General features: G+C 50.0%; 1 protein-coding gene across 8 annotated transcripts in view; it reads right to left on the bottom strand.

Annotated features, from left to right (window-relative positions):
- Positions 1-164: 164 nt before the first annotated feature.
- The window catches only part of EDRF1 (erythroid differentiation regulatory factor 1), a 29,506-nt gene continuing 7,874 nt past the window's right edge, over positions 165-21,796 (bottom strand). Inside the window, exons 7-25 of one of the 8 annotated variants that reach the window (XM_036335626.1) lie at positions 21,173-21,274; positions 20,787-20,908; positions 20,074-20,185; positions 17,335-17,482; positions 17,144-17,252; positions 16,778-16,889; positions 15,150-15,410; positions 13,701-13,772; positions 13,334-13,484; positions 11,134-11,322; positions 10,636-10,836; positions 9,281-9,469; positions 7,884-8,107; positions 6,360-6,518; positions 6,056-6,205; positions 4,175-4,328; positions 2,647-2,762; positions 1,571-1,722; positions 165-920 (exon numbers count right to left, since the gene is read on the bottom strand). In XM_036335626.1, coding sequence (XP_036191519.1) covers positions 764-920; positions 1,571-1,722; positions 2,647-2,762; positions 4,175-4,328; positions 6,056-6,205; positions 6,360-6,518; positions 7,884-8,107; positions 9,281-9,469; positions 10,636-10,836; positions 11,134-11,322; positions 13,334-13,484; positions 13,701-13,772; positions 15,150-15,410; positions 16,778-16,889; positions 17,144-17,252; positions 17,335-17,482; positions 20,074-20,185; positions 20,787-20,908; positions 21,173-21,274 — 2,880 coding nt within the window. In that variant the 3' untranslated portion in view covers positions 165-763. Of the gene's footprint in view, positions 921-1,570; positions 1,785-2,596; positions 2,763-4,174; positions 4,938-6,055; positions 6,206-6,359; positions 6,519-7,883; positions 8,108-9,280; positions 9,500-10,635; positions 10,837-11,133; positions 11,323-13,333; positions 13,485-13,700; positions 13,773-15,149; positions 15,411-16,777; positions 16,890-17,143; positions 17,253-17,334; positions 17,483-20,073; positions 20,186-20,786; positions 20,909-21,172; positions 21,275-21,796 lie in introns of those variants that run through there. The other 7 variants (XM_036335625.1, XM_036335627.1, XM_036335628.1 and 4 more) reach the window with 7 other exon arrangements.

The following is a 21,796-nucleotide window of genomic DNA, read 5'->3' as shown; positions in this document are numbered from 1 at the left end:
CCCAGGTACATGCCCTTGACCGGAATCGAACCTGGGACCCTTGAGTCCGCAGGCCGATGCTCTATCCACTGAGCCAAACCGGTTAGGGCTGTAAAATTTATTAATCAAACCAGTTCAAATCAAAATTTGATGTAAACAACGTGAAATGAAAAAAGACAAAGACATTTTAAATAAATAACTTATTTATTCAAAATAGTTTTCTGACCTTATTCACAGTTTCAAGTTTAAAATAAAAGTGGGGGTAGAACCTACTCTTGGTCAACTGTTATCCAAGTTAAAGGGAAGTGGGTCCTTCAGAACACGCACTAACACAGAGAACTGCACGACGGCTGATCTTCGGAAACCCCTCGCTGAAGCTTAGAAAGGCGACTTCTTTCCGTGCCGTTCCGAGGGAAACGCTGTGGCTCTAGCCACATGACCACCGACGTCCCTGGGATAAAGGTCCCCTTGACCTAACGTAACATTTATCCAAAATAATTGTGTCTGAAACCCACGTAGCTTAACATACTCAACACTTACAGTGTGACGGCACCACACCTCCGCTTCTGAGAGCAGCGCGGAGCTGCTCTCACTCTGATTCCGGCACTTCCCACGCGGAAGCGGAGCTCGCCGGCCCCGTCTGTGGGGAATGAAGACGCTGTGCTGCCGCGCGGTGCCCACCGGAGCGGGTACCTCCCACGCGTTTAATAACGAAGCACCGAGTGGCAAACCGGCCTGAGTGCAGAAGGCACAGACGAGGCACCTGGGGCGCGGCCCTGGCGAGTCACTGCACGGAGCTGCCCTGCGCGAGCTGGTCCAGCAGGTGGACGAGGACGTCGATCCTTTCCGGGAGGCTCGTGTTCTTGTTGGCGGTCGCTCTCAGAAGCTGGGAGTAAATGTGCTTGTTGGTTTTGAGGGCCACATCTTCTTCCACATTATTGCTGGGTTAACAGAACAGGACAAAAAAAAAGAAGGGACGTAAACAGTGATGCCCCTTCCCCCCGTCACAGTCCCCATGTCTGCAGGGAGCAGGTGCTCCAGTCATGCCTGGTCCACACCTTGGGGATCTGCTGCTTGGGCCTGTTTCTAGACGTTCCTTTCAACACATCAATGAAAAGCAAGGCCATTCCTTACACAATCGAGTGCCTGCCGCAATGTACAGGCAATACTCCTGGCCGTGAGCAGAGCGGCCGGCCTGTCCCTGCCTCCCTGGTCTCTGCACTCTGTGGGGTGGAGGTGGACAGACAGCACTGCCCCGCAGGAAGGAGTGTCCGACGACACACGCTGGGAAGGAACTCCAGGGAGAGGCTGGCTGGGAGCTCCCTCAGCCCCCTAAGCATGTGGGGGCTGCCTCCCTGGAGCGAATTCCCTCGGACTCATAGGACTACTGCGCCTCCACCTGGCTGCCATGCTGGCGCAGCTTGTGTGAAGGCCCCGGGGCTGGTTCCAGCAGTTCCCACTGAACACCCACCCCAGGTCCTGGGCGCCCACGGGAAAGACGGGCCAGAGCACACCCATCCCTCCCCAGCGTCGGTGCGGCGGCCGTGCGCCCCGCGGGCAGGTGCAGGAGGAGACCCGCATGCGCGCTCACTTTGTCTTCTTCTTGGCGGGAGACAGCAGCTTGATGGACTGGAGCAGCAGGAAGGCCAGCCGCGACTCAAAGATGCTGAGCAGCTTGAGCACCTCCTCTCTGTTCAGACCAGGAGCCGCGTCGGCCACGGGCGTCGGCTCCTCACTCTTGGGCTGCAAACAGGGAGTTTCTCACCAAGTTTCCCAGCAGCTACAGTTCACGCTGAAGGATGGGACTGGGTTCCATGAACCCAGCAGCTTTAAAGGAAAACCAGCGGCCAGCACCCAGCTCTTTCTTCAGGGCAGGCCGATGGGTGCGGTGGCGGCGGAGGCAGAGGCTGTGAGCAGCATCTCCTCCTCTGCCCTCCCAGCATCACTTTAATGAGCTCAAACACAACACAAACTGTCTCACAACTAACAGGCACCTACGAAGAAGAAACTAACCCTGAACGAAGATCTAACTCTCCACCATCAGATGCAAAAGGAACAAGATGGCGATGGGTCCCCACGGGGCCTGACAAGCTGGGGCCAGGAGAGCCGCCGGCCGGGGCAGCACGGGGGCCCCCCGGGAGGTTCCCGCTCGGGTGGCAGCAGCAGGGACGCCGGAAGCCCACACACCAAAGGGCACCCCCCGAGCCTGCTCAGCCCACTCACCGCCCCACTGCTCCCAGCAGTTTAGCAGAAATTACAAGAGGGCACAGGCCCTTCTTTCTCTTAGAAAAACAAAACACACACAAAAGCAAAACTTAACAGACTGAACACCAGGGCCTTCCTAACCAAGGTCTAAGTGGTTACTTTAAAATGTAAAAGATACACTGCAACTTCAAGAGTTAATAACAATGCCACCAAGAAAACGTACTAAGTCACTGTGAGCGTTTATGCAGAGCTGACACACGTATGTTCGTATATACAGGGTGGGGCAGCCAAACAGCTGATTCTTGTATTGTTATTTGTTAATTGTTTTATTATTCTCCATATAGACAACTGTAAACCTACTTTTGCCCACCCTGCACACACACACACGCCCCCACATGCCTGCTACATGCATTCACCCCTCAGCGTAGACATGGAACACAGAGCGCACCCCCTCTCCCTTACCTGGCCCAGCTCCTCCACGAGCTCCTTCCTGATGAGCTGGAACGCGTGCTTAGTTCTCACCATGATGTCAAGAGCCCCAGAGAGTGTTTTCAATTTCCCGACGTTGCTATTCTGACCTAGAGTGTGAAACACGAAGTGGTTGTTCCTGTGCGTGGAATCTAGACCCCCAGCCAGTCGATGAGCTAATAACAAGTCTGACTTTCAAACGCTGTCAAGGGAGCTCAAGAGAAGCACATCTTCTAACCCCAACCTTCCTTAGTGACGACCCGAGGAAAGTGTTTCCTAGAGCAGCGGTTCTCAACCTTCCTAACGCCGCGGCCCTTTAATACAGTTCCTCATGGTGTGGTGACCCCCAACCATAAAATTATTTCCGTTGCTACTTCATAACTGTCATGTTGCTACTGTTATGAATCGTCATGTAAATATCTGATATGCAGGATGCATTTTCATTGTTACAAAATGAACATAATTAAAGCATAGTGATTCATCACAAAAACAACATGTAATTATATATGTTTTCCGATGGTCTTAGGCGACCCCTGTGAGAGGGTCGTTCGACCCCCAAAGGGGTCGCGACCCACAGGTTGAGAACCGCTGGCCTAGAGCAACAGCTAGTCCCCGGTCCCGCCTCTCCACTTGGTCCTGCCGAGCGAGCACTGCTCTTTGGAGAGTCTGGTTCGAGTGGACCAGCCGGGAGAAACCTGCGGCACGAAGGCCACCCCACCACGGACCAGCCCCATGATGCTGGGCAAGTCTCTGTGGCACTAAGTACCAGGTGTCCCACCAACTTGCTGTTCACAGCAGCCAGACCAGCTGAGCCAGGATTCGATTCACCCTCAGACCCGAATAAACTTCATCCACCAGACACCACCAAGCTCCGCCCCACCCTCGGGAGCTCACATTTACCTGACCTGGCCCAGCGCCTGCAGGCCGCCTGTTCCAGAAGCCCACCCCCAGCCTCTGCATCGGGGTGTGTTACAGGGAGTCAGGGGCCGCCTCTCCTTTCCTGCTGCTCCCTCATCCCAGTTGTCCGCTATGACTTACATCTTTGTCTAAACTGACCTGTCACCATTTTTTTCAAATATGGGCTCCTGGGCTATGGTTCAACATTTCTAGTCACCGAACAGAATCTAGTCCATTTCTCTAAGTTTAAAACGCACTCTGCTCTCTACCCAAAGTCACTGACTGTGGGAAAAAGAACAAACAAAAAACCCACTCCTTATGCCCGAGAGAGACCACAGGTCTGCCTGGCTCTAGGACAGGGGTGGGCAAACTTTTTGACTCGAGGGCCACAATGGGTTCTTAAACTGGACCGGAGGGCCGGAACAAAAGCATGGATGGAGTGTTTGTGTGAGCTAATATAAATTCAAAGTAAACATCATTACATAAAAGGGTACGGTCTTTTTTTTTAGTTTTATTCATTTCAAACGGGCCCGATCCGGCCCGCGGACCGTAGTTTGCCCACGGCCGCTCTAGGAGAACCCAGCCCGACGCCGACGCCCACTCTGAGGAGGGAGACGGGACTTACTGCTCATCTGGAACTCGGCGAAGGCCACCCGCTCCAGCTGCACCCGCAGCAGCTCGCAGGGCGTGTCCTTGAGCAGCTGGAAGAGCCTCCCCGCTTGGCCGTAGTGCAGATCGGCCAGCACGCGGTGCTGCTTCCGGAGGTACTCGTCCCCGACCTGGAACCACAGGCGGAGTGAAGGGGGGCAGGGGGGGGCTGCGCCACAGCATCACCTAGTCTCCGCCTGGGCCACGCGTGATTTCAGTGGCGGTGTTTGTATGTGTACAGTTTTAGCTTCCACATTGAGGCCTTCGCACCACTTCTGGGTAACTCAGGAGTCCCCGTTCTGCACATGGATGCCACTGTCTCAGCGCACTCGCTGAAACGACCATTCTTCCCCCCTGGCTTGTCCTGGACTGTTAAGCTCGCTTCTGCCTTGAGACTATGAGGCCACCTGAGCAAACTGGAATTGTGGTTAGGGGCCTCCTGGGGGCAAAGGGAGAGTCGAGGGCCTCAAGGACAATCATCTCAGGATAAAGGCAACTCAGAAGGAACCCTCGCCCAAGGGAGCGCAGAGAAGCGCGTGGAGCTGAGCTAAGAAAGGCCGACCCGAGGGACTGAGCGGACTCTCGCAGGAGCATGCAGCCTCCCTGAAGGCGGCCCCTTCAGCCCAGGCCTCAGGGACGGACGCAGGCACACAGGCTCCTGAGCACCAGGCTCCGTGCACAGACTCTTCAGAGATTAGTTCTCATAGGTTCAGCCGAACAACCCAAAAGTCCAGCGATCACTGCAGGGATGAACAAACCGTGATGTAATCACGAAGATTACTGCGCTGAGGGAATGAGCAGCCACACGCACCACCTAGAGCAGCGGTTCTCAACCTGTGGGTCGCAACCCCTTTGGGGGTTGAATGACCCTTTCACAGGGGTCGCCTAAGACCATCGGAAAACACATATATAATTACATATTGTTTTTGTGATTAATCACTATGCTTTAATTATGTTCAATCTCTAACAATGAAATTGGGGGTCACCACAACATGAACTGTATTAAAGGGTCGCGGCATTAGGTTGAGAACCACTGACCTAGAGGAACCTCAACGTGATGCTAAGGAAAGGCCACTAAGCCACAGAAGAGAACGCACAGTATAGCTCATTCTACACCGTTCACAAGCAGGTAAATGTGTACACATTGCCCTGGCCAGTGTGGCTCAGTGGGTCGGGCGTTATCCTGTGCACCAAAAGGTTGCCAGTTTGATTCCTGGTCAGGGCACAGGCCCAGGTTGCAGGCTCCATCCCGGTTGAGGTTGTGCAGGAGTCAACCGATCACTGTTTCTCTCTCCCTCCCTCTCTAAAAATCAACAAAAGATCTTAAAAAAAACAAACAAACCATATTGCCTGAGTGGTAAAACACAGAGAAGGCATAGAAACTGCAGGATGGTGGCTACTCTGTGGGTGTGGGGAGGTTCAATAGGGAGGGGCGCCCAGGGGCCCTGTAGCACTCTTCCACCCTCAACCTCAAGCCGAGCAGGCAGGGCTTTCCTTTTGGGACTCTTTCCCGTACACGTTCCCGTAAGTCCCTACGTGCTCTATTTCACAATAACAAATTTCGAAGATGGGAAATGGGTACTTCAAGATTTACACAAGGCTACTCTTACAAAGCCTAACTATATTTTAAAAATCAAAACACTACACCCAGGCAAATATATAATTTTGCAAACTAAGACCCAATTGATTATAGTTCAGAAAAGTGTGTGGCATAAGAGGGGGAAAATGCCTACTCGCCAACTTTTTCTAAGTAGCTAATAGAACAGGAGGCATTTGAAGTAGATACTGAAGCATAAGAAAAGCACCCGGAATACTTTTAAGCGGACCTGGCCCTGAACATAACCGGGAGAGGCAGTACCTGATTCCGCAGGCAGCTGTGGTACATGGACGCCAGCCTGTGGTGGATGGTGGCAGCTCGATACTGACAGAGGGGCTGGCGCGCAGACGCCGAGTCCACGTCACAGTACTTCAGGGACTTCATCATAGCTTCGCTGACCTCTTTTTCAATCTAGTTTTAAGGGGGGGGGGGGGCGGTAAAAGAGACAAGCCTCTGACTTTATATGAGGAAGTGAAGAACATGAAGCGCTGCTCCCAGGGAGACGCTCAGCACCTGTCAGAGGCTCACGCGGCGGAAGGCTCCTGCCCAGCCCGGCGGCACGTACCTGCTCCTGCGCTTTCCTGGACAGCGGCGCGTAGTCCTGCTGCAGTGTGGCCATGGTGAAGTAGGTGGTGGACAGCTCCCAGTTCACCGAGTCCCAGACGGCAGGGTGTCTGTCTCGTGTTCCCAGGGACCTCAGCGCTTTCAGGTAGTAGTCCACGGCCTGGGCGGAGGAAATCGAGTCAACGCCCCCCTCTTCCCAGGCCCGGGTGGTGACTGGCTTTGGGGAGGACGTGCGGAAGGACCGTGTTGGGGAGGAAGGCAGCGCTGTGAACATGCCTCACGGAGGAAATTTATGCAACTCTGAAGTACAGGCTCCCCTGGACTGGGAAGCAGAGCGCTCCCATGAAACCCCTGGTAAGCCGAATGGCGTAACAAGACACAATTACCATTAACACAGGAAATTTTTGAGGGTTGCCAGACCTAACATTGAGTGCATTTTTATTCCGTTCACTATGATCAAAGCGCTTCATTCCACACGGGTTACGTTAAGGGTCACACCCTGAGCTCTCCTAGGCTTTTCTGACTCTCAGGACACAGCTCACTCAGGGACGCACAGTCAGCGGAGATGTAGCTCAGACGCTGAGTGTGGTTCGGGAGGGGGCCTAGCTGGGACTCTGGGTGCTCGGGCTTGGGGCGCACACTGCCTCAGTAACAGCTCACTGCAAAGCAAAGGCTGAATGCTTTTTTCACTTTTCCCTTTCACTCTAAAAGCAGAAGTCCTCTTCAGGTTTCTCCTGGCAGTGAAAGCAGGCTCCCATGTAGATCTTTTGTAAACAAGGGGGGCTCCCTGCACTCCGTTAAATGTGTGCTTGCTTTGGCGCCTTCTCCAGCACTGGGTGTGACCACTTGCCAAAAAGTACTTGATAATTTAATCAGTAAAAGAAACTCAAATTTTAATCCCTTAAAAGTTAAAATTTTGAAATTTTGCTTCCATATTAAACATTTACTTTTTCCGCACATACGAATTTCTTGTTCAAGTTCATTTGTCCTCCCTCCTATGGGGACAGTGTGTTTTCAATGATTCCTAGCTGCTATACACCAAGAGTTTATTAACCTTGGATCTGTCCTGTGCTATAGATATTTCTCCTAGATGGTGGTTTGCTTTTCAATTTTGCTTTCTATTGTGTCCTTTAAAAACTGTATTTTTGCACATTTAAGTTGATCCATCTTTTACTTTGTGATTTCTGCTTGTTACGCTGGGAAAGTTCCTTGCCCAGCCATGAGCTGATTCCCCTGGTACCTTTTACAGTTTCACCTGTTCATTTCCATCTTTAATCCACCTGACGTTTACTCTGGTTATGCCAACACACTTCACCGAAGATCACCTTTTGCGCACCAAGCCAGTGTCATCTCCAGTCCTGAGTCCCTAGTACACTCAGGCCTGTTTGAGTCTCCCAGTGGTCTGTCTAGTCCTGGGCCAGCCCATGGTTTTCATTACTTTGGTTTTATGGTATTTTAGTGGAGCAATGGCAAAGGTAAGTGGCAGTTAGGGATGAATGGATGAACCCATGAGCAAATGTGTTACCTTGTTATAATACAAGCCTTCCTCTGGTGAAAATTCACGTTTAAATTCGTCCCCTGCGCCGCAGTGCGCCTGTGCACAAATCCGCATGAGCCTTCCCGTGTTACATAACAAGAGGGCAGCATTTGTAGCATCATCAATTGACTCGAAGTTGTGAATTCCTTTCTCAAAGCAAGAAAAGCTCTTTTTCCACAACTGTTGCTCTGCAGTCGACACACTTTTGCTCACTTCATGAAAAAACAAAAACCTGTGTAAGCAGGCACCCGAGGAAGCCCGCTGGGTCTCCTGATGGATCCTGAGGACGGGGCAGGTCCAGCAGCGCCCGCCCTCCCCACACCTGCCATGGCCGACTGGGCGCCCCCCTCACCCTCACATCCATGCTGAGGGTGACTGTTTGGAGAGAGGCCTCTAGAGCGGTAGTTAAGGTTAAAGGAGGTTATGATGTGGGGCCCAAACCCAACACGACTGGAGATGTTCTAAGAGGGACACCAGGGACACCCACAGAGAAAAGACACAGCAAAAAGGTGGCCGAGGACAGAGCCTCAGAGAAAGCCAACCTGGCTGGCACCTTGGTCCTGGCCCCCCGCTTCCAGGGTGAGAGAGATCAGTGGTCTAGGCCACCCGCCGGGGCTCTGTTATGGCAACCATGCACACTCAAACACAGCCGCCTCAGCAGCAGCTGGCTGGTGCCACAGCAGCAAATAAAGCCCCCTGGCACGGCACTGCCTTATGAAGACTGAGTTTAAGGGCACAGTCTGTGCTTCCTAATATCCTAGGGTTCTGACTTCCCTTCCATGCTCCTTCACTGGCTTACAAAGCACAGGTTCTTGAATCTCAATAAATACGTATAACATATAGTAAGAAAAGACTGTTTTTTAAAAGCACAGGTTCCCCGACGAGCTATAAACTCTTTGTTCCTAACGCTGAGCAGGGTTTACAGGTCAAAAAGCACAACTTCTTCGCCTTCTACCTCAGCCCTCCCCGCCGAGGAACCGCGCATCCTGCCCCCTTCTAAACACCCACCGACCCTACAGCCCTGGCTCCTTCCCAGGGCTGCCTCTCAGCCTGGACCGCCCTCCCTTCCCCACACCTGCCTGCTGACGTCCTACGTGACATGTACCCATCTGCTCAGACCTCACCAAAGCTTTCCCAGTCACCGAAACTTCCACACATGCCTCCCTCCCTCCCATCGCAATGCGCCTGCACTTATGGCAGCGCAGAGAGGCACGTTCCCATCGGCCTCCTCGCCTCAGAGAGAGACCCTGCAGCCACCGCGTCCAGCGCCGGCCTGGCCCAGCTCCAGGACTTCAAACCAAGTGCCACAGCTCCTCGCCTGAGCCCAGACCCGGGTGCCTTTCTGACAGAAAAGGCGGTGAGGAGCGGACCCCAGGGGTACTCACCCACTCGCTCGCTCTGTAGCGCAGCCGCCTGGTTCATGTAGAACACCCCGATCTCATTCCTAATGTTGCCCATTCTCTTCAGCACCTGCACGTAGTGTTCTGGATTTTGGCTTTTTAAGTCACTAAATTGCAGGATTTCATTGGCAGCCTCATAACATTTACAGCTGACAGAAAGCTGGCTTTCTAAGTCTGTAGACAAATCAGTCGCCCACGCAAATCCTTAAAAGAAAGGAGACGTCACCACGGTGATTATGCAAATCCTGCTTCCTTAGTTTCCAAGTAATCTGACACTTTTAAGGTAATAAAATAAGTAATTGCAATACACTATAAATATACTAAGATTCAATCAATAAAACTAAACATTTGAGCTTCGAAGCAAAGATCTCTTTACTTAAGAAACTATTATTTTCTTGGGACATTAATGTTTGATTAAAATAAATATTTTCCTGCCTAGAAATACCAGCCAACTGCTGTGCCCCAGCTTCCACCAGGTGCGCCTGCTCACCGGTGAGGGCCTGACGCTGTCGCTGACACAGGGGAACCGCCTTGCTCTTTCATGAATGGGAGCAGCTCCTGCAGGAAAGCTCTGCAGCTACCGGGGTCTCATGGACTACAACGCTTGCCAATCAATGTCAGACTCACTGAAGAAGCTGCTGGATGGGCCCTCAGACTCAAGCTTGCCACCTAGTGGGGACGGAGTAAACTTGGGTGCAGAGCCCCAAATTCAAGGGGAAAAAGGGTAGCACTCCTGATGCCACCCAAATGCTTGAGAGAATGTCGTTCTCACAACGACGTATTATAAGCCCAATGAAAAACACACTGAGGCCTTTCTCACGTCAAAAAGCACACAACATTTTATTCTAGAATAAAATGGGGGGCCTGCTGCTGTGGCTACGTTTTCCTGTCTCCAGCTTAAAAATCGGACAACTCCAAACAGAGTGACATATTTAGTGAGACTACCAACCCTGAACTAAGTTTAAAAATGATCTCAGTGTCTGAGCCCCGGGAATTATTCAGAAGGTAATCCATCTACTTCTACCAATGCTATTGCTTTTCTAAAGAAATCACGGCCTGGTCAGTGGGCTACAGTTTTATTGAAAAACCTCCTGAGAAGACAAGTGCAGGAAGTCAACGCAATTGTCTGAGAGCTTGTTTATAGTTAGTACTAGTTGTATAAGTAGCAATTACAAAATAATTCAAAAGCATTTTATACACACACACACACACACACACACGCACACGAGCATGCTCCACATTAAAACTGAGAAATAAGGACACAGAGCAGCATCCAGCACCAACACGTCTGCCCCTTTTCCCACAGTCCCCATGCACGAACGCGGGGTCCCGCCGCCCACCTTGACAACTGGACTCCCGGTGGAGGCTGTGCAGGATCTCCTGGTCCTCCTTCGTCTGGTAGTTAAACTCCTCCAGGTGAGCCGCCCGGTTGTTGGCGTTCTGGGCCAGCATGAGCTGGATGTCGCCGCAGAGCGTCAGGTACTGGGACAGGAACAGCAGCACTTCGGAGAGCATGTTGGTGCAGAGGCAGCAGTAAGTGTCTGTGGGGAGAGTGGGAAGGAGGAAAAGTGCATCATGAACACAGTGTTAAGAAAATCTGCTACCAGCCGTATCCACTCTAAGTTTATTTTATATCAGAGAGCAAACATGGCTTCATGTATTTCAAAATGAAGATGTCATTAAACCACTTGGAGCAGAAAATACTAAGTGACACCCAAGATGCAAAAGGTGGTTTTAAAATTAAATTTTACAACCGAAGTAGGAGTAAAATTTTACTGACCCAGATATCTTCTGTTCCCCTCCCAAAGCCTGCGACGCGCTCATCCGCAGGGACTCACCGTGGCTCTGCAGAGCTAACTTGATGTATCGGAGCGCGCGTCCATATTTCTGCAGGCTCATGGCAGCGTCAGACAGCACGTAATAGGCTTTGGATGACTTGAGGATCAGCTGGAGCTTCATTTTATGTTGCCAGGAGCCAGGGGTCATCCCGGACTGGCTGGAACAATTGCCCTTCTGCAGGGAGCCCACTAGGACACGGGGAGAGGCAGCACGTTTCATGTTCACGTGGGCACCATGAACAAGTAGTTTGTGATTCTTAATAGCAGCACTCACTCCAGGCTCAGGCGCTACTGTTGTGACAAGACTGGTGAACACCACGCGTCAAGGAACCACACGGAGGGAAACTGTTTCCACAGACGCTCTGCGTTTCCCGGGCCTCCGCCTCCCAGCAACAGCGGCCGTCACTCTCTTTCACGGTCACTGACGTCACTCCACTCACCACCGACACCCGCCTCCTGCCTCCAGTCTGCCCGTGAGTCTGCCCGAAAGCTTACCTTCCGAAAGCCGGCTTTATTCACGGCAGAGCCCTGCTCTGAAGCACTGAAACAGCCTCTCGCTACTTACTAAGTCGTGATAAGCATCTCAGCCCACTTCCCGAGCCACCTTTTCTCAGTCTTACTACCCAGCCCTCCTCCCCTATTATCCATCCATCAGTCACAGCCAGGGGACTGCTCGCTGCCCGCCTCCGTCCACTGGACCGCTTCCTCTAGCAGAACAGCCTTCACTTCAAGTCCAGCCTCTTACACCTTCGTCACCCAACAAATGATCACACTGTGCCACGCACTATGCCAGGCACCAGAAACGACATGAAGTGACGTGGCCTCTATCCTAGGCTGATCCATAAACCTCTTCAGGGGACACGTGCAAGCTCACACATAACAAACTGCCTTGGGGACCAGCCTCCCCCATCGCCCAGCCTCAAGATTTCTCATTTTGATCAGATACAACTCGTCTTTCAAAGCGATGAACAGTCTCTACTATGGTCTTACTCGTGAATGTATTTCTTTTCCCTACTCTATACACATTCTCTGTGTGAGGCATGTGAGAACACCGAAGCTGACTAAGGTGTCTGTGCAAGCACAGCTGACGGGGAAGGCAGGCCTAGTGGCAGGGGACCCAGTCCTTCCGCTGGCCACAGAGGGAAGCATGGAGACCCTGACCAGGAGCTGGGTTTTCAACAGCTGAGAGGGGGAGGGAGGGAGGGAGAGACAGAAAGGCATTTCAGAAAAAGCGCCATGAAAAGGCACAGTGTCTACGTCCTGGGCGGTTCTCATCGTGTCTGGGTTTGAGCCCGGCACCCAGAAGTGCTACATAAATGCTGGGGAGACTCCCCTCCCTTTTATGTTCATGAAGAGACGCTCCCAAAGCACTGGGTATTATTGCCAACACACAGATTTTCAAAACATTTTTAAACTGAAACAGATTTTTAAAGGGGGAGGGGATAAGGTTGGAAAATAAATGTAAATTAGATTAAAATAAACCAGAAACTCAGACTTTTACTTCAAAACCCACATGTTCTTCAGGAAGTGATGCTCCCAAAATGAGTTAGATGACCTTCTCAGTGACAGCTCTGGCTTATCAGGTACTTCCCCTTATTACAGGGGTCCTCAAACTGCGGCCCACGGGCCACATGCGGCCCGTCGAAAACATTTGTTTTTTTTTACTTCAAAATAAGATGTGTGCAGTGTGCATAGGAATTTGTTCATAGTTTTTTTTAAAACTATAGTCCGGCCCTCCAACGGTCTGAGGGACAGTGAACTGGTCCCGTTTAAAAAGTTTGAGGACCCCTGCTTTATTAGGTACTGCCCCAAGGCAACAGCCGCTAGAAGCGGGGCAGGGCTTACCAGGGCACTGCACCAACCCCCGGAAGTGGGCACAACTGTTGTCTCCACTTGGAGTGAGCCTAGCAGAGCTGCATGCGAGCCAGGGGTGGGCCCGGCTGCTCGGAAACCCCTTCGGCTCTCGCTGAGGTAGGGGTGTCCCAGAAGCACCCGAGGTTCTCACTAGAGACACCCGTGAAGGATCAAAGCGATCCGCTGTTTTGCTTTGAAGGACCGGACATTTCCCCTCCTTTCCACTCACATGTTCTCCTCCTGGTCCGGCAATGAATGCCTCACTGACACAAACAAGTCGGCTGCTGGCGAAGGACTAGCATCTTGTTCTACGGAAAGGCCTTATTTGCACATCAATTCAACTTACTTTTGTCCAAAAACAAGGCCATCTGCTTCTCCAGACCCTCAGGACCCCCCCTTGCGGATTCATCTTCGTATTTCAACGGGATTGGGGTGCTGGGGTCAGCTGCAGGGAGGTCGCTTTCTTTCTTAATGCTGCTGTCCACAGATTTTAAACCCTTTAAAGCAAAGAGACAGTTACTACTGTGCCTGTAACTGAAGCTCAACTAGAAACTAAATATAAGAAAGGATCTGGACTACTGAGTGCATTTAGGAGAATTTATATTTTAAAAACTACATTTGACCTGAAAGAGTTGGAAAAAGCTAATTTTCACTTTATGCTTCAGGGAGAGAAAACCCACAGCAGGAAAGCCTCCAGACACCAACAAACTCACCTCCAGAACATAGCTAAGCACAAGTCTGCAGCGCTCTTCGGTGTCATGGCAAACTGGAAACGCACAACTGGGCTTCAGAAACAAACATTTAAAATTATTACTATGCGACCAGTGTGACAAATTCCACACCTCTCAGTTCCTGGGAATTACTAAACCTCTAGATATCAGTAATTTCAAAATGTGCTTGTGTACTCAGCTTAGTGAGGTATTAAGGTTAATGTACTGTTTTAATTGCAGATTCAACTGATATAATAAGCATCATCAACACAAATCCTGCTTAACAAAAAGATCTTCCGGCATACGTGTTGCTTTAAGTACTTACGTTAAAAATTATTCTACTCAACAAAAGTGAATGCGAGTAGTAATGTTTTAGATAAATGTACACCTAATCTCCTAGGCCAGCTCAACTTCTAATCAGCACAGACACTGGGTAGCACAGCTAACACCACCATCAACAAGCAGCAAGTTCAGCGTCACCAGTGGTCTCACTGTATCCCTGATGCTCCCTAGGGGCAAGCCCAGGGAACAGGCCCCACCCACTGAGTGGTGCTCTGTGGGAGGGCCCCTGCAGGGCACTTCCTTTTGGCGAATCCCCAGAGGCTGGGTTATGCTGACTGGACTGCAGAGAAGCGAGCACAGGTGAGTGGTCTGTCCAAGAGCACAGAGAGTCCGTGTTGGGGCCAGGGCTCTGGACGATGCTCTGTTCCAAAAAGGACACAGAGCCCTGGCTGGTCTTGCTCAGTGATTAGAGTGTCGGCCCACCAACTGAAGGGTCATGGATTTAATTCCAGTCAAGCGAATGTGCTCGGTTGCAGGCTTGATCCCCGGCCCAGGTGGTCAGGATGCATGCGGGAGGCAACCAATCGCTATGTCTCTCACACATCAACATTTCTCTCTCCCCCTCCTTCCCTCTATTCCACTTTCTCTAAACATCAATGGGAAAAATATCCTCAGGTGAGGGTTAACAGAAGGGACACTGAGAAGGCCAAGCCAACTAGAGACGTTTATGTGAATACTGACGACATTTTTGGAATGCTTCAGAGAAGGACAGAAAGTGTTCCCTCTGTGAACTGTAACTACACATCACTCTGTCTTTAACTATCATCTAACGCAGGGGTCCTCAAACTTTTTAAATAGGGGGCCAGTTCACTGTCCCTCAGACCGTTGGAAGGCCGGACTATAGTTTTAAAAAAAAACCTATGAACAAATTCCTATGCACACTGCACACATCTTATTTTGAAGTAAAAAAACAAAATGGGAACAAATACAATATTTGTATTTGCATGTGGCCCGCGGGCCGTAGTTTGAGGACCCCTGATCTAACTGCTCCACGAGCCCGGGGTCCTGGTTACAATGCAGCAACGCCATCCTCTGAGAGGCTGACTGTGCGCACTCCCCCACCGTTGTTTTTCCACTGGGCCACTTCAATACACACTGACACATGCTTACTCTGATCTGATGGATGGATTTGTACTTCTCTGGAACTGACAATTCTCCAACGGACTTGATGATGGCCACTGCTTTGTTGTCGTCGGGAGGGTCAGAGCTGGTGCAATAGGACCCATTTTCATCGCTGTCTGGCATCTCCTCCTCCTCCTCGCTGTAACTTTCATCAGAATTCTCATTTAAGGGAGACTCTGAACTTTCTTCTTTTTTAGGTTCATCCAATTGAAAGAGTTCTGAAAGCATGTAATTGGCTGAAGCAATAATCTTATAAAAAGAAAGAAAAGGCGTGACTGTCATCAAACCTGAGCACTCTCAGGTGGAAGGAGCTTCACTCCAGGAGCTGCGCACACAGGCTGCCCCCAGCGCAGACCAGGCACAGAGAGGCCCCGCCCGTCACCAGCACCCTGAGGCTGACATTCTCCCGGGTTGTGTGTTTACTTCCTGAAATTATCCCGTCCCAGCGCTCTCTTAAAAAAGGTGGCAGCTGTACTTACTGGAGATGTAAGTCTCCGGGTACAGTGTCCTAACTGCACTAGCAAGTACCCTCCCTATCAACTGAGAAAAGGGAATTTCTCTTCATAAGCTATAAATTACACGGGCAACTAGTATTTACTATGCAATCTATGGCCCCGGGGGACCCCCCCCCCCCCCCCCCGGCCCCAGCTTAATGAGGGAAAGTCCACTGTGGTATCTCTTAAAATGGGCATGTATATATTACTATTTATTCCACTCTATTATTTATTATTAAGTGGTTGTAATAACATTTAATAGTTGTAACACCATTTTCTGTCACATAAACTATTCAATATCCATCAAACGCCACACCTTCAACCAGCAATTAGATATATAAGTGAGAAACCGTTTTGCCATTTTTCTGCAAAAAAAAAAAAGTTTTCTCTTGGTTTGGTCTCTAGAATAATCTTTATCTCTAAACTGGATGTGACTACAATAAACATTGGAGCTTTAAAAAAAAAAGGTACAGACTACAGACCTTCTTGATTTAAACAGGCTTCAACTAACCTTACACCAAAAATACAGACAACTGAGGGCATGGGGGTGTAAAATGGGAGGCTCATGGCTAAGAGATCATTCTAAGAGATGCTTTTATTATACACTGACGTATGGACTGTGAACCTTACCCATACTAACAGTGATTAACAAGATCCGTCTGTGTAAACAGATCTTAGAGACCATAAAAGTGGTTTCCCCTTCCAGGAGTGACAGAGGGAGGGAAAATGCACTACACACGAGTCCTCCCTTCACACAGTGCTAGCCAAGAGGAATGCGACATGAGCGCACATCACATGGCAAACGTTCCAGCAGCCATGTTCACAACCTGGCTGGCCTAATTTTAATATTATCTTTGATTCAATTAACACATAATGTGTGCACACACGATCCTAAAATCCAGGCTGTACTTTACGCTGAAAGCACACTTGACTCAAAGCGGGCAGCTTTTCAGTGCTCAGAAGCCACATGGGGCTCCAACACCCTCCCCAGCCTCCCCTCCCCACCGCCCCGTCCCCCAGACACAGAGAGGCAGCTACACACTAAGGCCAGTGGCTTCAGTGCCAGGCACACCCGTCAGACCGCTAGGCTGTTCTCACAGAGCACACAGGCGTCACTCTTACTTGAGGGTGTCTGCTTTTGTCCAACAATTTAACACAGTTGAGAAGCAGTGTTCTGATAGTTCCGTAGTGTTTCTTATTTTGGTTCTTCTTCATCATCATGTTGCAGGCAACCCTAAAAAAACATTTGTATCACCTTGACGCCCACTCATCATTCTCTGCAAGGTTCAAGTGTAGGCTGCCCCCTTTCCACCCACAGAGTAAGGGCCACAGAAACAACCAAAGTTACCCTCCCTGAAGTTTTTTTTGGTGTTGACTGTGTGTGTGTATGTGTGTGTAAATATAAATACTTGGCTCGGGGATGTGGCTGTGCACTTTACAATTTACAAAAGCCTACTCTTCCTTGTTTTCTCTGGCGACAGCACTCACTTGTATAAGAGAATAGCCACCGGCATTGTGAACGGGTTTTGGTATTTGTCTTCAGTTTCTTCACAAAGAGTCGTGAGATCATAGAGCTTCACTATGTCACTGCCACTCGCTGCAAAAACAAACAAAGGAACCTCATTTTCCAGGAGCCACTCAAATCCACTGGATTATCATTCGTTCAAGAATTCGCTCACCTTTGAAGAGCCAATAGGTATGTCCTTCTTTGGTGCAATTAGATTTCAGAAAGGATAAAATATTCTGTGCAATGTCTTTTATGACTTTAGTAGAAAAATTAGAGTTTTCCAGATTGGGAATCTCTTCTGTCTTTATCATTTCATACTTCTGTAAAACAGAGACAGGGCGGTTTAAGAGAAACCTCGGCAGCACTTCTCTTCCTGAAAAGCGAGCACACGTATAAGCCCTGCAATCAGAGACCTGTGCAGCCTGACCGAGATGTAACCAATGGTTTTCCATCTTTTTACGGCTCCCAGAGGGATCTGACCCACCGGTCAGCATCGCTGTTCTGTACCACAGGAGTCATTCTCAAGGGAGAGCCATCACCCAACTGTGAACCACGAATGTAGGCATGATCTCATTTCTGTCCTCACCTGGAACAAACCTCCTGGCATCCTTTCCTCTATCTACCCCGATGGCTCTCAACTGGGACGAGGGTTACCGGAGGCAGACTTCACCCCTAGACACTAGAAGCACCTGGGAAGTTTCTCCAGGAAACACCACCCTTCCCTTGAACAGGACTCGGTTCCTTTACAGAAATGGAGCCTGGGGTGGCGGGGGGCGGGCAGCAATGTGTAAAGGCGCATGGACAGCACCACCACTGCTCTGAAAGCACCTCCGCACTGTGTCCCCAGCTTGCCTTCTGGTCACGCTTCCCCAAACGTCTCTGCCCACATTTCTGAAATACTCCAAGACTAGGGACTCCAAACCAACTGGGAACCTGGACCCCAGTCCTAAGGGTGGTGCTCGTCCCTGGCTCAGCTAACGCACTCCTGGTTTTTACAGAGCTTCTGGCCCGCCTTCCCTCGGCCTGAAAGCCTCCCCATACCCCTGCCTGGGAGAGGTTCCGCTGTTCTCGTTTACTGCAGTTCCTTGGGGAGGAACTCAACAGGATCTGGGCAGAAGGCACCCCACTCTGTCTCTAGCCCCCTCTGCTCTAATGCCTGCAACTTCAACATGCTCAGTGGGCATTTTAATGCTTTCCCTAAACTGCCCAACGATAACACATCACCTTCCCCACCTGCACAGATTCCACCTTCCACCTCAGGCAATACCACAGGATTCTGGCCCTGAGCACCCGAGCCTGGATTCCCTTCCCCTCCTCCTCTCCCCGCTCTCATTCAACGCTGCCATGTGGGGGACGGTGCAACTGGAATCATCTCCAAAGCCCCCTCCATCCTGAAACACTGGCTCAAGCAAGTGGATGGCTGGAGAGCACGGGGTTCCTGCTGCAGCACGACGGCTAAGAGCACGGCCGCGGCAGAGACAGGCTCCAATACTGGCACCACCACCCACTAGCGACGTGGCTCTGTGTGACTCACTCGAGCTCCGTGACTCTCAAGTCTCCCTCTCCATCCAAAGGGACACTAGCATACGGGCAGCTCAGAGCTGACACGAGCACCAATAAGACAATGCCTGCAACGCACTTAGCAAAGTGCTAGGAACAAAGAGCACGCAATAAACACGAGCCATTATGACTGCCGTCAATTCTCAGTACTTATTAAGTAGGAGGACATGACGTAGTAGGAGGACATGACGTCACTCCTTTTTTTTTTAAAAAAATATATTTTATTGATTTTTTATAGAGAGGCTGAGGGACAGAGAGTTAGAAACATCGATCAGCTGCCTCCTGCACAACCCCCACTGGGGATGTGCCCGCAACCAAGGTACATGCCCTTGCCTAGAATCGAACCTGGGACCCTTGAGTCCACAGGCCAATGCTCTATCCACTGAGCCAAACCAGCTAGGGCACATCACTCCTAAAAGTAATGCATACATAACCGGTCTCCAAACCCTCCCAGGCTGTCCTACACACCATCCCCAGATTAATATTCCGGCACACGAATTTCACATCCCAGATGCAGAGCGTCCGCCAATTCCAGGTTCCCAACTGAACCAAGTCCACACTCAGCTCAGCACCAAGGCCCTGGGATGTGGCTGACTTTCCCAACCTTTCTGCTATAGAAGGTTTGCTCCCTAACTGGACAGATTACCAACCCCCCATTTACTAACACTTGTCTTTTAAGATCCATCTGGTATTTTTGGGGACGCTATCTCTCATTCAAGATCCAGTTAAGATGCCACTTCCAGGAAGTCTGTTTTTCAGATCAAAAGAGAAATGACCTCACCCTCTACAAACATCAGACTTCTGTGTGTGCATCACACTCCAGCGCTTACCCTGCGTCTCCTGCTTCCTCTTTGCACATCACTTCCCACTGATCCTATCTTTCTGAGCCAGGACCACATTCTATTTTCTCCCCCAACATTGATAATGGGGACAACGTGCCTCCTCACAGCGCATGCTCAACAACAACGTGCTATAAGCGACCTACAACTGTGGCCTCTCCCTAAAACTGCATATACTGAGCAGATAACTGAGAACTGAACCAATACCTCCACTGTATGGACACTGTAACCATCATAGGTGCCTGGCATTAAAATTACAGTTCTATGGCTACAGTGCAGACTCAGTGTATTTATAACCTTCTCACAAATTACCTGTAAAATTATCCTCCTGTGATATCTAGAATTCTACCAACAACTCAAATGTGAAAATACTCGAATTTCAGTTTATTCACGGCTACGTTCCTTGCCAAAAGGTACACCCGGGGTTTTCAGGGCCTTAAACACTTCGGTGAGGCGTTATCTCTGCACCAATCTGCTCCTGAGCGGCTATGAGAAGACGCGCTGGGTCTCACCTGTACAATCCCGTTTACATGGAAACACATCACAAGCTCCGGCACATTACAGATCAAGTTGTCCAGCCAATAGTCAATTCCAGTGAGCACATTGATTGGTTTGTTGTTATCCCTAAAATGTAACATTTCTGGTGTTATTTGGTTTAATTAAGATGTTTCACAATGAATCACCTGAGACTTAGTTCTCCCATTTAACTATTTTCATCTGTGCTCCCTACGTGGGAAATGCCATATATTTAACGTCTCTGCATAAGCTCTGCTTGCTTCTCTAACTGGAACCCATAAGAGTTTTCAGTAGGAACAAAAGGAAAGATGGCAGCAGGTGACCGTGGGCCCACTGCACGCTCCTCCAACAACCTGCGGTGAGGACTGCCCACCTTGCACGCTGCCGCCCAAGTCGGAACCACCACTGGCCAATGTGAGCACACACACCTGGAGCATTAACAGGACGCTGGAAAGCCACCTCCTGCACCGTAAATAAATTCTACCACACTTTCACAAGTGGCAGACTCAGATGTAAGACGAGGCCAGTACAAGACCTCTGAGTCCATTCATCAAGGACCAGGGGGAACCAGCTCCAGGGCACCCAGCATTCCCTGAGAATAGCTCCTTCTTGGTTGTGCATTTTAATTCTAGCAGGAGCGGGAGGGATGCCCAGATCGATGGGTGAGAGCAGATGGACAGAGGTTTTAAGGAAAACGAGCGTGGTTTACCTGAGACGTAAGCTGACTGCTGGGTATCTGCCTCCTCCAAATATAGGCATGTTGGAGCCAACCAACATATGTATATCTTCAAACGTCCACAGAATATTCCGAACAAAATCATTTTTAAGACCCTTTTATTTAAAATAAAATTGGAAAGGTGATTATATAATAAACAGGAGAGCTGTAATTTCCCCCCACGATCCACAGAAAGACTAGAACAAAGAAAGGACAAAGGAGTCGAAGTGAACATGACAGAGCTGTAAGGTCAGAGCTGTTTAGAAATGGACTTTCAGGATCAAGTAGATTTCCCCCCTATGAATTCCAACGGAGACTAGTTTTTAATGACTAGTAGGCTGGGGCTGGGTGTCTCCACGTGGACACCCTGGGAAGCATACCTGACTGTTCTCCCCGTCATTGAATAAAGTAGTCAGGTTTTGTTCTTTGGGGGCTGAGGCCAGATGCCCCACTATGTATGAGGGTTCGAGAGGCTCACTTCCCTGTGAAAAGTGCAAGGATAGGAGTGATTCTGCTGCCAGAGTTCTTATCAACGGCCTACTGTTAGAGTATCACCTAAGCATTCAAAGCAGACACCTCAAAGCTACTGCTGTCATCAGGCTAAGACATAGTCCCACCTCTCGTCACTGGTGGCTTCCGACAGCTCTCAGCTATCCCAGCCACTGCAGCGAGCCAATCACATTTAGCTCGCACTCAGAAAAGATCAAAGATTACTTTAGCGTTCAAAGTTTTAAATTTTTCTCTTTTTGGGGCAAATTTCAATTCCATTAACCTTTAGCCACCCCATCTCCATGCAATTAAAACATTCCTGAGAAACTCCAGCCCTATTTTTGAGACACCCGTCATGATGACAGCCTCTAGTTTTGCATTTGTAATGTGTTTCACAGACCACTAGTCCTGGGATACTTGGTAGAAATTTCCAGAGTGAGTGGTGACAAAGGCTACTCGCTGTAGACTTGCGTCTGGAGAGTAACAATGCTCCCGAGCCTGGAAAAGCCTCTAAG

The sequence above is a fragment of the Myotis myotis genome, unplaced genomic scaffold (genome assembly GCF_014108235.1).
Source record: "Myotis myotis isolate mMyoMyo1 unplaced genomic scaffold, mMyoMyo1.p scaffold_m19_p_15, whole genome shotgun sequence".
Classification (NCBI taxonomy): Eukaryota; Metazoa; Chordata; class Mammalia; order Chiroptera; family Vespertilionidae; genus Myotis; species Myotis myotis.
The sequence above is the reverse complement of the archived record's forward strand: the minus strand, read 5'-3'. Positions and strand labels throughout refer to the sequence as shown.